The sequence below is a fragment of the Syngnathus acus genome, chromosome 9 (assembly GCF_901709675.1).
Source record: "Syngnathus acus chromosome 9, fSynAcu1.2, whole genome shotgun sequence".
In the NCBI taxonomy this organism is placed as follows: Eukaryota; Metazoa; Chordata; class Actinopteri; order Syngnathiformes; family Syngnathidae; genus Syngnathus; species Syngnathus acus.
The window spans coordinates 878229-893337 of NC_051094.1; the positions used below are offsets into that span (position 1 = coordinate 878229).

Sequence of the window (15109 nt, forward strand, 5' to 3'; positions counted from 1 at the left end):
CGTTCATATTTAATAAGAGGTTAGGTACAAGTCGATTGTGAAATGAAATGCTTTAGGAACTTAAATTCTTAACTTAAATGTTTTCATAAAACAAGATGTTTGTTGGAATATAGAAGTTTTAATGACTGATTTTGTTTACCATAATAGGTTAAGAGTATAACTAATTGCACTTCATGTGTGAGGATAATTCAAAAGGTGTCATTTTTCTCATTTGTAATCTAGGCTCTTTCTTTCATTTAAATCTTCATTTTTGTTGTCTTGGAGTAATGTTTGTATCAATGCTTTTATTTTCAGGTAAACTCGAATAAGAGCAAAAGGAGTGTCTGGGGGTTCCGGTCTCCCTAATGAAGGCAACAATCAAGCAAAGGCTTTATTGATTACAAACCTAGAGGAGCAATAAAGTCAAAACACTAATTCTATTCAAAAAAAGTCAAGTGAAATTGAAAAACGGTTCAGTTGAAGGTTCTTTAATATTTATGAACATCACATGTACAGCCATGCAAAGTCATCATGGTGCAAAACTTTTTAAAAGTGAAATCACATGTATCCGGAAAGTTTTTCCTTAACTTTCTCTTCAATATTTGAGAAGTATTTCATTTGGGCAAGCAGTGCCTTGGCAGTTTGGAGCTCTCCTGCCAGGGAAAAATAAGAAAATAAAGACGAGACAAGAGCGCGCGCACGCACACACACACACACACACAGACACACACAACAAAAGAGATTCAACTGATGACTCATTCGGCGACGTAAAGCTTCGGCACATTACATAACGAGCAGGCAATGCGTGGGAGGGATGTAGAAGACGTTTCAAAGGGACTTCTTGATGTCTCACCTGCACGCAGGGCGCCGTCTATCTCCGCTGTCAAGCCTTTCAGTTTCCCTGCAAGCGAGGAGGATGCGACAAGTTCAGCGACTGCACATGTTACGTACAAAGGATTGGTTCTTTCATTGGGAACCGAACATTGCATCAGTCGGAGTCTGTGAATGCACAGAGTAGAACCAAGTGAATTTTGTCAAAGAAAATACAAACTTCAAGCGCTTCAAAGGGGAGTGCAATTTGTCGTGAATCTTGGCAATCGAGTAACTCAAATTTCGACAGTCAGAGTATCCCGAGACAAATTCAACCACGTTGCCATCGAGTGGAAGAATATTTGATTGTTCTGCATAAGTGGCTGGCATAGATTGCTAGATCAGGGGTGGTCAACTGAAATACTGGTGGGAGCGACTTTTTTTCCCCACAGAAATAAACTTACGCAAAATGTTAACGTTATCAAAGTAACTATGTTTGTCCTGCACATAATTTCAAATCTGTAAAACAATTAGGTCTACACATCTTGTACTATAGGGTAGTAGTTTAAGACCCAGTGTTAAGTGCAACTTTAGTATGTCTGCCATCTAGTGGTGATATGTGATATTACAATCCCTGCAATCCCAATGTGGAACCAGTTCAGACTACATCTGTGTGAGAGACATGACGTTATTAGTTTACATTTTGTGTCTCGACTGATCTTATCGGCTTCCTCTGGCGTCTGGGCCCGTTCGAGGGCTTCATTGATCTCCATCAGCTCAAACAGGAACTCTGCATCTACCCCTGAATCTGTGCCGTCGTCGATGCGCATTCCCTTCAGCTCCAGCTGGAAGGCAAAACATCGAGGACACGCCGCATCTTGCAAGGCAGACGTTAGACGAGGGGAGTTTGAACTTACCAAATAGAGGCCGCGACTCAGAGGCTTCTGCAGAGTCTTGTAGGCTTTATTGACAAGCGCTGACTGGTGTTCGGAATACTCTTGCTCTTCCTGCAAAAGAACATTTTCTGATAGCTTTTCCCTCTTTGTGTTGTCAGTAATCATATCATATACAGCGGAACCGCTTAAGTCGACCTAGTGGGTTAACTTGTGTTTTTGTGATGTCTCCGCACAAGGGTACCAGCTGTGACGCCAAAGTGTGATGGGCTTTTTATGTGATTATGTTTCATTTACAGATTGGGAAGCGGCAGACCACTCACAGACCATGCTCCTGGACCGTTATCCGCTTACAAAACCCCTGCCTACCGCAGACTTCTGGCTGAAGTTGTCTGGATGAAGGGAGCGTTGGAGCAGCAAGTATCTTTTCTGCAGTTTGTGCGTGTCCAGTGCAAATGTGTCTTCACTGTGGGGGAGGGGGGTAATGCACATGATCATGTCATTATTTCCTCCAATTCATGTCATAAAATGAATATATATAAAAATTAAAAAAAGAGTGGTATCAATTTCATATTGTATTCCCTATGACAAGAAAAGAGGCTGGTGGAAGGAAATCTTACAGTCAATCGTGCCTTGGTAAATACAAGTATTGAGTAAGTGCATCATCCATGGCTGAATCTAAAGCTGCTTATATATGACATGAAGGTTTCAAGATGCTCACCAGTCCATGATGCTGAAGAAGGATACTCCCTCATGAGGAGGTTGGACTACTTTACAGGACGAGCAGAAGAATGTAGGGAGTTCCTTAAAAGGTTCTTTACACCTCCAGCAGTTCATTTGCACATTGGATGTGCTGTAACTCCTGACTGTCGTGACGCTCCAGAAGTAGCGCTTCAACTCGTTGTCACTCCTTGTGCCTCTCAGGGTCTTCTTGCTTGTCCATGTGTCCTTCGCCAAGCCCACAACCAAACAGCGTGCTGGACATGTAACAGCATTGAAAGCGGCCGGTTGATTCGTCACGAGCCGGCCTGTGAGTGGCAGCGTCCGGAATGAGCCGACCGTTCGCAAAATGTTCAATGACACCATTTGGGAAGTTTTAAAATCACTTTAATGGAAGCAGTTTTGACGCAACGAAAACAAATACATAAGCATCTCCGGAAACAGCGTCTTCTTTTGCGTTGACATAATATCAGAACGCTGCCACCTATCGGTCGGCGGTGACAGACGATGACTGAAGCGTCTGGATTGTGCTCGGAAAAACAGCGGCTACGGCTATTAGCTTTAGCTGCCCTAGCCAAGAAAAGGCAAATACGCGCTCTTTCCAGTGGTTCTGGATTTAAACACACGTCTTCAAACACAGTAAGTGAACGTTTCAAACTGTTTTCCCACAACTTCTTAGTTCCCCCGCTGACATATTATCCGAGGCGTTTTTCCCCCCAAATGAAGTTCAAGCCCAGATGACACAAAGAGCCGGGTGGTAAACATGTAGCTAGTTAGCTTGCTGGCTAACTGCACCCATAACGCTATTGCGCTGAAGATGTTCGTGTCAAGTAGTCCGATCTACATTCACGTGTTCAATGGGGGGAAAAAAACTGAAAATGATTGCCTGTTTTGTAAATCCACACGTCTTATTCTTGAATCAACGACTTGTGGTTTAGTAAGCCATTTTTTGACAAAGCCCGTTTGTCATGGTTTTATGATTTGTCATTAAGGTTAATCATATGCTCCAACTCAAACTATGTCGAATTTGACTTTCTCAACATTTTTTACCACATGCTATCATTGACAGATCTCACAATTCACCCACTGTTTATTGTATTTCCTTTTTTGTAATATAGGTTTCTCACATAAGCTCATGGCACTGATAGTGGCGATGGTCCATGAACGCTCATGGACTCACAGAAAACGGCTTGTCCAGCACCAACAGCAGCAGGCACTGGAGCCCAGATAACACAGTGAAACTGGTAAGTTACACAATTGTGCAACAGCCATGTGATGTGAGTAGGGGAAGAAAAAAAAGAGCTCTGAAGTTGAGCCAGTATAAATTTGCATTTTGGCCCCTGATGCAGACTTGGTGTCCCCGACTTTATCGTTTGTGAACAAAGTAGACGCCTGTGATGACTGCCAGCGTCTGCCTCTTATTGTCTTAGTGAAGGTGTGTTGGGGAGGTGAGGGAAAAGGTGACAGTAGAGTGTCCCGGAGAGGCAACTGGTTGGAGACAGCACTTTCTATAAGGTAAACAGGATCTCTCCGACTGAAGGTCGAGGGAGGTGCTTCTCAAGGCCCCCGCAGACAATACTCTGGGTATTATTAACGGAAATGGCTAAGAATAGAGAGCTAGCGAGAGAGGTGGCTCCTCTGGCCGTCGCGTTGTTTGGGTTAAACATGCCAAAACGGAACATCATCTTTAGAGGAGTCCCGCGCTGGGCGTGCCGCACACACGCCAAGCCCGAGGGGCTGATTGGAAGCACTGATGGACAACATCGGCAAAAAAGCTGATGCGGAATGTTGTTCACTGCAAACGGGCGGACTTATTGCTCTTTACAGATGTGTAAGTTGAATATATTTTCTGCTTCTAATGCTCGATCGTAATTGTATTTTTAGAATGATTAAGTAATATAATGCGTCGTCTGTGTGCGGTTGTGCATGACTTTTTATGGAGAGTTGAATCTGATGCTGGTCTGTGTACGATTGATAAGTCAAACAGTCATCATCATGAAATATTTCCTAACTGCGTAAGAAATGCTTTCCACTGTGTGAAAGCAATAAAACACGCTCGGGTGTTTAACCCTTAACTTGAATGACAAAGGGCAAGCTTGTACGATAAGTCACATTGCATGTTAAAGATTAACCACTGCGAATTTAATAAGAGTGGGTTTCTTTTCTAATATCAGGTGATAGTCAGCAGTTGGCTAGTTAGCAGCAAATATTAGCAATTGATGCTGACGTCTCACGTGACACCACTCACGATAACCATTTTTTTGGTGTAACATTTACAGCCCATTTCTGTCACAAAAGTTTGAGGTTTTTTTTTTTTTCCCCTTCCTTAATAATGCAATCTCTGCTAGTGATGCAGTTTTGTTGTTTTTGGACATGTGCCATCAACTCCAACTGTAGAAATGGGATAATTTTCTTTTGATTTATGCAAATGTAAATGATGGCAAGCCTATAAGAAGACGCTGAAAATTGTACTTCATATTTAAATGACTGATGAGTTTTGGCTCCAAAGCCCACATCCAGTATGGCACCCCATTTCAGAGATTAATTGGACCCGTTCAAAGAAAAAACAGCATATCCGTTATACTAAAGTCTATGAACGAAGACTTTGTCAGGAAAAGCCAGAAGCTCACTCTTGGAGCACTGATTCTCAATCATATTTTGCGACGCAAATTTTATCCGAGTTTTACCGAAAAATGAACTGTGGACTACAAATATAAGTGTATGACATACGCGTGGTTCATTTCAGAGAACTTAAATACGGAAGTTCCAGGTAGCAAGTATAGACAACTTATTGATATTTACAGAAGAAAATCAATAGCTGGCCTCACTGACTGACTCTCAAGCCGAGCATCTTCTCCTTCAAATCCGTGCTTTTTCTCACAGATAAACCATGATCCCCATCACTGAACTGCGGTACTTTGTGGACACCCAGCCAGCCTACCGCATCCTGAAACCATGGTGGGACGTGTTCACGGACTACATTTCCATCGTTATGCTCATGATCTCGGTGTTCGGTGGGACTCTGCAGGTCACCCAGGACAAGATGATCTGCTTGCCCTGCAAGTGGGTGGTGGATAAGACCTGCAAGAAGAACTTGAATTCCTCATTCATCGCACCTTTGTCGTGGGAGCCCAAAGGAATCCAATACGATTTGGACCGCCACCAGTACAACTATGTCGATGCCGTGTGCTACGAGACTAGATTACACTGGTTTGCCAAATATTTCCCCTACCTGGTGTTACTCCATACCCTTATTTTCTTAGCCTGCAGCAACTTTTGGTTTAAGTTTCCCCGCACCAGCTCCAAACTCGAGCACTTTGTGTCCATCTTACTCAAGTGCTTCGACTCGCCGTGGACCACCAGAGCTCTTTCGGAGACGGTGGTCGAAGAGAGTGATCCGAAACCAATGAAAATGAACGGCTCCATGGAGCACAAGGAGTCCGTCGTCAGCGAAGACGTGGAGGCCAGCGTCCCTATGCTCCAGCGCACCAAGACGCGACTCGAGCAGGGCATCGTCGATCGAACGGACACGGGGGTTCTGGATAAGAAAGAAGGCGAGCAGGCCAAGGCTCTCTTTGAAAAAGTCAAGAAGTTCCGAATCCACGTGGAAGAAGGGGACATCGTGTATAGGTTGTACATCCGTCAGACTATTATCAAGGTGATCAAATTCATTTTGATCATCTGCTACACAGGGTATTATGTGAACGATATCAAGTTCAGCGTGGACTGTCACGTGGACATACAAAGTCTGACTGGGTACAACGTATATCGTTGCGCTCATCCCTTGGCTACGCTCTTTAAGATCTTGGCCTGTTTCTACATTAGCTTGGTGGTGGTGTACGGCTTCATCTGCATGTATACTCTGTGCTGGATGTTGCGGCGCTCCCTCAAGAAGTATTCCTTCGAGTCGATTCGAGAAGAGAGCAGCTACAGCGACATACCCGACGTGAAGAACGACTTTGCCTTCATGTTGCACATGATCGATCAGTACGACCCGCTCTACTCCAAGCGCTTTGCCGTCTTCCTCTCCGAAGTGAGCGAAAACAAACTGAGGCAGCTCAACCTCAACAACGAGTGGACACTGGACAAGCTCAGGCAGAGGATAACCAAGAACTCCCAAGAGAAGCTGGAGCTGCACCTTTTCATGCTCAGTGGCATTCCAGACACGGTGTTCGACCTGATGGAGCTGGAGGTTCTCAAACTGGAGCTCATACCGGACGTGACCATCCCGCCGATAATCGCTCAGCTCGTCAACCTGCGGGAGATGTGGCTTTACCACACCCCGGCCAAAATCGAAGCTCCGGCGTTGGCTTTTTTGCGGGAGAATTTGAAGTCTCTGCACATCAAATTCACCGACATCAAGGAGATCCCTCTATGGATTTATAGTTTGAAGAATCTCAGTGAGCTTCACCTCACCGGGAATCTCAGCGCTGAGAACAACCGCTACATCGTCATCGATGGGCTGAGGGAGCTGAAAAGGCTCAAGGTTCTTCGTTTAAAGAGCAATCTCACCAAGCTGCCTCAGGTGGTGACCGACGTGGGCATGCACCTCCAGAAGCTGTCCGTCAACAACGAAGGCACCAAGCTGATGGTGCTCAACAGCCTGAAGAAAATGGTCAACCTGACCGAACTGGAGCTGATCCGCTGCGATCTGGAGCGCATACCGCACTCCATCTTCAGCTTGCACAATTTGCAGGAGATCGATCTGAAGGACAACAACCTGAAGACTATCGAGGAGATCATCAGTTTCCAGCACTTGCACAGGCTGGTCTGCCTTAAACTCTGGTATAATCAGATTGCCTACATCCCCATCCAGATTGGCACGCTCATCAATTTAGAGAAACTCTACCTGAACAGAAATAAGATTGGGAAGATTCCCGGCCAGTTGTTTTATTGTCGCAAGCTTCGCTTTCTGGACCTGAGCCACAACAACTTAACCAATATCCCGGCTGACATCGGCTCCCTGCAGAACCTTCAGTACCTTGCCGTGACTGCCAATAGAGTGAGTACGCTCGCCACCTGTCGTCGCACCCGTCTGTTTCCACGACAGGGTTCTATTCGATCTTTTCATTTTAATTGCAAAGGCTCTAAAAATAACCAATCGTTTCAGGAAAAAATAATGCTTTCCCCGTTCGTCCACTTTGACATGCAGATCGAGAGCCTGCCCAATGAGCTGTTCCAGTGCAAGAAACTGCGCACCTTGAACCTGGGTAACAACTGCCTGCAGTCTCTGCCGTCACGTTTCGGCGAGCTGACGGGACTGACGCAACTGGAGCTGAGAGGCAACCGTCTGGAGTGTCTGCCCGTTGAGCTGGCAGAGTGCCGGCAATTAAAGCGAACTGGTCTGGTTGTGGAGGAGGACCTCTTCAACACCCTGCCCACGGAAGTCAAAGAACAGTTGTGGCGGACGGACAAAGAGCAGATATGAACGTAGCCATGGCTTCGCAGATACTCGCCAAGCCGGTCACCGAAGCGGCCGCCCCAAACCCCGAGACGGGATGGCGTCAGGTACAGCCAGTAAAAAAAGGGAACGTGTTCACTAGATTGGCACGACTTGTATTCTTTTACTGCTTAGCTTCCCAACTTATATTTGGTCACACACTTTGACCCACTTGTCGGGCTATTTAGCAATAATAAGAGAACACTTACTTGATTGATCCCAAAGGGAAATTGGAGAAGCAGTGCCATGGTGATGTTTGTTTACATTTTGTGCATCTCAATGATGGCGAATTGGAGGTAAGTATGCAAAATGGTAGGCCAACAATACTGAGCATTTCACAAGCATTAAACAAGACATTCGTCCCGTATTCTCGGACATGTCGTGTCAGCGCGCCAACGAGAAGCCAAGCATGGTCTTTCTTTTGTATTACATCATAGTGTCGGAATCAGCCGACTTAGTGTTGGAAGTCGATTCCTTTGAAGGACTTGACGAGACGGAGCAAAATCTCTGAAGGTTAAGCTCATTATATATGTTGCATATATTTACAACCGTACCAAGTACAATTACACTGTCAAGTTGACAATCATTTCAGTTGGAAAAATGTGTGCCGGCTCCATGTCACCTGGATTTCCTATGTTTGTTTGTTTTTGTCCACAATATGTCGTACCAAATCCCAGTCCTGTTGGCATCGACTATAAAAAATAGTGAGAGAAAAAATGTGAGTGGAAGGTATGCTTCAAATGTATTCATATATGAGAAAATGCGTTTGAGCACGTCAGAGAGTCCTTTGAACGAGCGTTATGTGCAGTCGTCCCTTGCTTGATCTCGATGTTGGGTGGGGAAGGAGACCTCCACGTATTTGAGCCAGCCCACCATGCAGCCCTATAAACAAACCTCAGAGGAACGGAAAGGAAATGCCTCGACTGCTCAATTATTAATCGACATTTGCTTTTTACACGAGTGCAACTGAAATGGCCCCTGATCTCAATCTTGGAGTGTAGTGAGGTTTTTAGTGTATATAGCTAAATAATGTTAAAAAAGTAACACAAAAAGCTTACAACCTTGTGCACCCCAATGAGGAGTTCTGTCACTTTCATGAATATCTGATCGCAGGTTTCCAGGACCTGTTCACCTGATACGCACAATTACTTTGCTAAAGTGGGGCAAATCTAGTCTTTGTCAAATAAAAACCACACCATCGATCATCTGCCAGTGACTTTTCTAACGGCTGTGTGTGCAGGCCACTTGCCTTAACCCTGTTTTTATGTACTGTCGCGTGTTTTGTTTTGATTGCGTGTCTAATACTTTGTACACTTGACCACCTGTTAAAGCTAATGTGGAAGACTACTTGGCTCCAAATAATCACGGCTGAAACAGAACATTTATGTGTATTTTATTGTAAATGTTTTGGAATGCTTTGATCATTAATCTGTCGTAGCTAACAGGAAAGAAGTCACTAATAAAGGAGAACCATTGTGATATAGGCGATGCTCCTTTTTTATGATTACAAATGATAGTGTCAGTCTTATTACTTTGCAAATTTATGTGTAGATGTTTTCACATATAATTGTTTTGCAGATGAGAGAGAATCATGGGTGTGTGAAATGAAAAAATGAATCAAATACAAATCTTTTCCAAATAAAAAAATGTGACTCGTCTAGTGACTGATATATTCAATTGATACCTTCATTATTAACAACGTGGGTGTACTGGGGGGGTGACAAAGTGATGCTGGTCCACATTCAACTGCAACATCTTTCATATTGTATTTGACATGAGACTTAAAGTATCATAATTAAACCTAAGAGCAAGGTTAAGATTGATTAAAGCCACTTGTTTGACTTTTTTTTACCCCCAACATAAAAACCCCAGTGTAAGTTGGGCCTAATAGGAAAATGCAGTAAAAGCAGAACTATTCAGTTTACATGAATTACCCGAATACTATGTTTCAACATTTTTCAATTCACTATGTTGAACATTATTTGTGACGATGTACTGACTGTATTTTATATTCTTGGAATATTGTTTGCTTGATTTTGAAATACCCAAATAAATTTGAAAACGTTATTACACGAAGATTATTCCGTTTCCGTGCTGACTTCAGGCATCGTAAACGAAGGAGGACTCGGTTTACGACAACTCCTGTTCATGCAACAGCGACGGATTTATTACGTAAATCAGGACGATCTTTAGTCTGTAGTTTAGCCTAAAAGCAGTAAAGGTATCATTATGACAATAAATATTTATACGAATATCAACAATATAATACATCGAAGAACTGCGTTCCTCGAAATGTCGTATGTTGGGACGGAACCGAGGTTGGCCTACACGTATGTCGTCTCGGAACTATAATCCGCTGAGTAATGCGTCCACACGGACTTGTTTCGTTCGCGCACTCATTCACGCACTGTCGCAGCGTTTAAAATGGTAACTTTTTGTTTCAATTTAAGACGACGAAGCAGCATCCAAATGTATCATAGATATGTCTTCATGTTTTAAATGTGTGTTATTTACGGATCATTTCTTTTTCGTTCTTAACTCGTTGGTCGAACTGACTGATTTGATGTCTGTTTTTGTTTTGTGGCGTGCGTGTGTGTGTGTATTTGTGCAGGCAGTGACCCTTCACACAGATTTAGGAGACATCAAAATTGAAATATTTTGTGAACGTGCACCAAGAACTTGTGAGGTAAGTTTTTAGAATGACATAGACTAAAGGGAGGAGAGAATTGATTTTTTGAGCTGTGTTTCGACTGAAGAACGTTGAAGACCAAGTGTGAGAGTTGTTTGGTTTAATTGACAGCATCAGATGTATAAATTGAAGGGTTTATTGTGATTATGAGGCAAGAAGTTACTTTTATGTCCGTGCCTCACCAGTCATGACCCTCACCAGAACGTCACTGCTTGTCATTTTAGAACTTCCTCGCCCTGTGTGCCAGTGGCTTCTACAAAGGATGCATCTTTCACCGAAACATTAAAGGCTTCATGGTGCAAACGGGAGACCCAACAGGTAGAGGGTGACATTCAATAATTACTTCCAATGTCATTTGTGTGACTTTCCCCCCTCCTTCCCTTCCCTTCCATTTGGATGCAAAATCCCACAGGCACTGGCAAAGGAGGAACAAGCATATGGGGGCGCAAGTTTGAAGATGAGTTCAGTGAACATTTAAAAGTAAGTGCCCCCCATCCCCTATTTTTTACAATGTTGACCTAAGTTTCCTCAGTAATTTTCCTCATACCTCAGCAGACCTCATTTCAGCCAGCATCAGGATGAACTTTTAACAGTTCAGATGTCCTGACATTTTGTTTACCGTACTTTACTGTCTATGTAGGTTTGTTTTCTTTTGGTAGTATTTTTTTTTTTATCTGCTTTTGTTTTGTTTTTTCTTTCAGCATAATGTCCGAGGAGTGGTCTCCATGGCAAACAATGGTCCGAATACAAATGGCTCCCAGTTTTTCTTCACCTACGCCAAACAGCCTCATCTGGACATGAAGTATACGGTGTTTGGAAAGTATGTACTGTACGGAATGACATTTCCGTCCATTTACAACCTTGTACATATGCAAATTTTGCAGGGAAATGTGTGCTATCTCGATGCAAACCGCCTCTTAATCTATATTAGACGTATTTCACATTGTGTGGTTTTTTTTTTCTGCTTTGCTTTCTAGGATTATCGATGGCTTGGAAGCACTGGATGAGCTTGAAAAACTGCCCGTGCATGAAAAGACCTTCCGACCGTTGACTGAAAGTCGAATTAAAGATGTCACCATTCATGCCAACCCTTTTGCTGGATAGAAGAAGTCTCCAAAGTGCAAATTGTGAAGATGTCATTGTTTCGTACAAGAAAATAAGAAACCAGTATTTGCCCATGTTTTTTAATAAATGACATATGATTACTTTTATTTCTCATTGTTGTTGTGTTTGGAAGTTAAACAGTGCAGATACTTTGTTACTGTAAAAAAAAAAACTTTCTTGATGATGTCAGTCCAGCTGAAGAAATCCCAGCTACAAGCACGACGACCACAACGGCCCTAAAAAACTTCTCAGCCATTTCGAATGTGAGCATAACATCCATTTTCTCATTCGGATCACCGCTGAGAGGGAGGTGGATAGTTTGAGTTTTATTATGGGTTTGTTTATGGATCGCAAAACGCTTAAAGCGTCTATTACAAAGATATACTGTAGAAATAAAGACTGTCATCATCAAAAGCAGAGACAGAGGCCATTCAAGGTCTACCTCAATATCACTTTTGAAACTTTCCACAACTATGACCAGTCACTTTTTACACACAAATGTGTGGTTTATCAACCTCATCTTCCAACAAGAAAGAAAGAAATATTGTGGATTTTGAGTTGATATCAATTATCATTGTGTTGCATAAAACATTACTTTCAATCAATCATCGACAGCTTTTGTATTCTACCGTGCTTTTTTTGTGTGCTGTCATGCAGTTGTCTGTTAAAGTTTGACATGAAAAATGCAAACAAGCTGAGTGAGCGTTTATCTATTGCAGGGGTTAAGTTTGTCGCAATCATTCTCTGTGAACCCAAGTGCTTGGCAGCTGACGACGCAAATGAACAGAAATGTCAACCTCATGTGCTGATTTAAAAGTAAGTTTCTTCTATGAATTCACTCTTTTGTATTTTCTGATCTGCGTCTTCACTTTTGTTATTATATTTTGTATATTTTATTATTTATTTATTTATCTATTTTATTATCAAGTTTATTGTAAAGTGGGCACATGCTGACGAGAGGGAGTTAAATAAAAAAAAAAGTCAGCATGACCCTGGCCGAACGCGTTGCTTGCATAAATCCCAAAATTTGGACATAAATTCTTGCATTTATAAAATGTGCATCAGTCTACAATCAGGCTGCAAAGATGAACTTTGAACTCAAACAACGCATTCTAAGAAGCTTGATCCCACACAGGAAGTTTCTTAACACTCATTGATTTGATTTTGCATTTCAAAATAATGGTTCTCTTCAAACTACATATTTGACTGGAATTAAACCTCATAGAAAAATGATAAATATTATTCGAGTCCAGGGCGAAACTCGACCGAATTGGAATTCCAAGCTTTTACTGGATCTGATGTTGCATGAAAAAATGAAAGAGCCTTTGAAATATACCTATTTCTTTGAAATTCTCCATTTCAGGTATCTTCCCTGAAGGGAAAAGTGAGCCTGATCACCGGTGCCAGCTCAGGTATCGGCGCAGGTACGGCCGTCCTGTTTGCTAAACTTGGAGCTGTTCTGGCTCTCAATGGCAGAAATGTGGAAAATCTGAAGAAAGTGGCCAAGGAGTGTGCAGAGTGTGGTGGAGGAACCGAGGTATGGATGTGTCCATCGACAGTCGCCTCTTTGGTCTTGAAGACGAGTTACTTACGCTTCTACACAATGCACAGCCCTTACTTGTGCCAGGTGACCTCACGGACGAGGACACGGTGAAGAAGATGGTGGAGGATGTCATTGTGCGTTTTGGCCAACTGGACGTCCTGGTGAACAACGCCGGCATCCTGGCCTTCGGCGGCATCCAGACGTCAGACTTGGCGACGTACGACAGAATCATGAACGTCAATGTGAGGTGGGCGTCGTCATGGAGATGTACTCCTGCCGGTTACATCGTTGAGGGAGCTTCCTACTTGCTTTCTAGGTCTGTGTACCATCTGACCCAACTCTGTGTGCCTCAACTGATCAAGCCCAAAGGCTGCATTGTCAACGTATCCAGCGTCGCTGGTCAGAGATCGGTATGGGCTGGGAATCTCGACACAAAGCACCACAAACTCTGATCCCAAAACGGTTAACTATTTCAATTTGATCTTACTTTGTTGTCATTGCAGTCGGCTAGTGCTCTGGCCTATTGCATGTCCAAGTCTGCCATTAACCATTTCACTTGCTGTCTTGCTGTGGGTGAGTTTGTACTGTTATCTGATGGTGCTCTTCTTCCAATGCACAAAAGCAAATATTTGACTCTATATTGTTTTGTATTCAGAACTGGCACCAAAGCAAGTTCGAGTCAACTCCGTGTGGTACGTTCAATGACCACGTCCAAATTGGTGCAGGCAGGGGACATTTTTTAAACCAGCGTGTGTTTTATTTTCACAGTCCTGGTGTGATCGTCACAGAGGTGTTCAAGAGCGCAGGATTGGGTGATGAGGAGACTGTGAAGGTAAAGACATTGCCACTTGTAGGCTGTGGTTTCAAACACGCATGGAGGGACCTCAATTAAAAAAAAAAATCTTAATGAATAAAGATTCGTTACATGTTCCCTATGAGAGATGATGGAAATGTGAGATTCCAAGGAAAATACCCAAAAAATCAATCATCTGGGCTGGCATATTTTGAGAGGGGGCCGTGCCCTTGCAAGCTCCACCAGTGATACAAAGTTGTTTATGTCTTCTGTGACAGTTGTTTGGTTATAATTGGTCGGAAGTCAAGCTGTGTCACATTGTCAGGGGTTTCGCTCTATTTTGACATGATCTTATTTTTCCTTTTCAGTTTTTTGAAAGGTGCAAGCACAGTCACGCACTTGGCCGAGTGGGCGAAGTGGACGAGGTGGCACGCTGCATCGCCTTCTTGGCATCAGATGCTGCTAGTTTCATCACCGGAGTCAACCTCTGCGTCGATGGGGGCTACCATGTCCAAAGTCCATAATAATAATAATAATAATCAAAGTCAAAGTCTGCTTTATTGTCAATTTCTTCACATGCCAAGACACACAAAGAAATCGAAATAACGTTCCCACTATCCCACGGTGACAAGACATGGTACACAATATACATACAAGTAAACAACACCAAAAAAAATAAAAACAAGAAGGCACAAACAATGGATAAATACGAGTGATGAATAAATAATAAATAAACAAATAACACAATAAATAAGAGGAGCAAAAATGGAGCAAGTGTGATTATTATATTATATATATATATTATATATATTATATTGTATTATAATAATAATAATAATAACACAATGTAAATATGTAAATCCAGGGATTTTTATTAGAACTCAAAGCATATGGAATAAGTTCGCAAATGACAATATTCTTAATATTGCTGTCCATTCTGTTCCACCCTTTTATATAAAGTGCGTGCTAGTGCTGTGTCTGATTTCTGCCATCATGCAAAATCTTCAATGAAGTTTGATATTAAAATATATTTAAAAAAAGAAAACAAGTTCCACGGATTTGTGTTTGCATGTGTTTGTCTATCACTCGAGCATAATTATAATTTCTGACTGTATGACAGACTGCCACGTCGCAAGTT

At 42.6% G+C, this 15109-nt stretch overlaps 4 protein-coding genes across 6 annotated transcripts; 3 read left to right on the forward strand and 1 right to left on the reverse strand.

Annotated features, from left to right (window-relative positions):
* Positions 1-451: 451 nt before the first annotated feature.
* hscb (HscB mitochondrial iron-sulfur cluster cochaperone) lies at positions 452-2901 on the reverse strand. Of its 2 annotated transcripts, XM_037258481.1 has the most exons (6): positions 2404-2901; positions 2052-2148; positions 1707-1796; positions 1490-1634; positions 833-880; positions 452-632 (listed from the first exon to the last, which is right to left on the reverse strand). In XM_037258481.1, the coding sequence occupies exons 1-6, from the start codon at positions 2766-2768 to the stop codon at positions 538-540; spliced, it is 840 nt and encodes a 279-aa protein (XP_037114376.1). In that variant the 5' UTR covers positions 2769-2901; the 3' UTR covers positions 452-537. The 2 variants fall into 2 exon arrangements, with proteins under 2 accessions (XP_037114376.1, XP_037114377.1); XM_037258482.1 differs by lacking the exons at positions 452-632; positions 833-880 and adding an exon at positions 887-1237 and having other exon boundaries at positions 1444-1634.
* A 3-nt stretch (positions 2902-2904) lies between these two features.
* LOC119126922 (volume-regulated anion channel subunit LRRC8A) lies at positions 2905-9319 on the forward strand. 2 transcript variants are annotated; one of them, XM_037258479.1, is made up of 4 exons: positions 2905-3041; positions 3521-3646; positions 5286-7404; positions 7555-9059. In XM_037258479.1, exons 3-4 carry the CDS (start codon positions 5293-5295, stop codon positions 7828-7830), a joined length of 2388 nt encoding a protein of 795 aa, XP_037114374.1. In that variant the 5' UTR covers positions 2905-3041; positions 3521-3646; positions 5286-5292; the 3' UTR covers positions 7831-9059. The 2 variants fall into 2 exon arrangements, with proteins under 2 accessions (XP_037114374.1, XP_037114375.1); XM_037258480.1 differs by lacking the exons at positions 2905-3041; positions 3521-3646 and adding an exon at positions 3694-4233 and having other exon boundaries at positions 7555-9319.
* An 845-nt stretch (positions 9320-10164) lies between these two features.
* ppil3 (peptidylprolyl isomerase (cyclophilin)-like 3) lies at positions 10165-11742 on the forward strand. Its single transcript, XM_037258483.1, has 6 exons — positions 10165-10269; positions 10454-10528; positions 10756-10849; positions 10944-11011; positions 11233-11351; positions 11509-11742. The coding sequence occupies exons 1-6, from the start codon at positions 10267-10269 to the stop codon at positions 11633-11635; spliced, it is 486 nt and encodes a 161-aa protein (XP_037114378.1). The 5' UTR covers positions 10165-10266; the 3' UTR covers positions 11636-11742.
* A 615-nt stretch (positions 11743-12357) lies between these two features.
* On the forward strand, positions 12358-15004 carry LOC119126945 (3-oxoacyl-[acyl-carrier-protein] reductase FabG-like). Its single transcript, XM_037258532.1, has 9 exons — positions 12358-12451; positions 12999-13172; positions 13247-13425; positions 13495-13588; positions 13682-13751; positions 13834-13870; positions 13947-14010; positions 14340-14509; positions 14794-15004. Exons 1-8 carry the CDS (start codon positions 12425-12427, stop codon positions 14493-14495), a joined length of 801 nt encoding a protein of 266 aa, XP_037114427.1. The 5' UTR covers positions 12358-12424; the 3' UTR covers positions 14496-14509; positions 14794-15004.
* Positions 15005-15109: the final 105 nt, after the last annotated feature.

Coding starts and splice junctions, on each gene's coding strand:
- ppil3 (XM_037258483.1), top strand. Junction 11,012..11,232: donor AGTTCAGTGAACATTTAAAA/GTAAGTGCCCCC, acceptor TTTTTCTTTCAG/CATAATGTCCGAGGAGTGGT. Junction 11,352..11,508: donor AAGTATACGGTGTTTGGAAA/GTATGTACTGTA, acceptor TTTGCTTTCTAG/GATTATCGATGGCTTGGAAG.
- LOC119126922 (XM_037258479.1), top strand. CDS start 5,293: ATGATCCCCATCACTGAACTGCGGTACTTTGTGGACACCCAGCCAGCC. Junction 7,405..7,554: donor TTGCCGTGACTGCCAATAGA/GTGAGTACGCTC, acceptor TTTGACATGCAG/ATCGAGAGCCTGCCCAATGA.
- LOC119126945 (XM_037258532.1), top strand. CDS start 12,425: ATGTCAACCTCATGTGCTGATTTAAAA. Junction 13,589..13,681: donor GCGTCGCTGGTCAGAGATCG/GTATGGGCTGGG, acceptor TTGTCATTGCAG/TCGGCTAGTGCTCTGGCCTA. Junction 14,011..14,339: donor GTGATGAGGAGACTGTGAAG/GTAAAGACATTG, acceptor TTTCCTTTTCAG/TTTTTTGAAAGGTGCAAGCA.
- hscb (XM_037258481.1), bottom strand. CDS start 2,768: ATGGTGTCATTGAACATTTTGCGAACGGTCGGCTCATTCCGGACGCTG. Junction 2,149..2,403: donor TTCTTCAGCATCATGGACTG/GTGAGCATCTTG, acceptor CCTCCCCCACAG/TGAAGACACATTTGCACTGG. Junction 1,797..2,051: donor ACTTCAGCCAGAAGTCTGCG/GTAGGCAGGGGT, acceptor GTTCTTTTGCAG/GAAGAGCAAGAGTATTCCGA.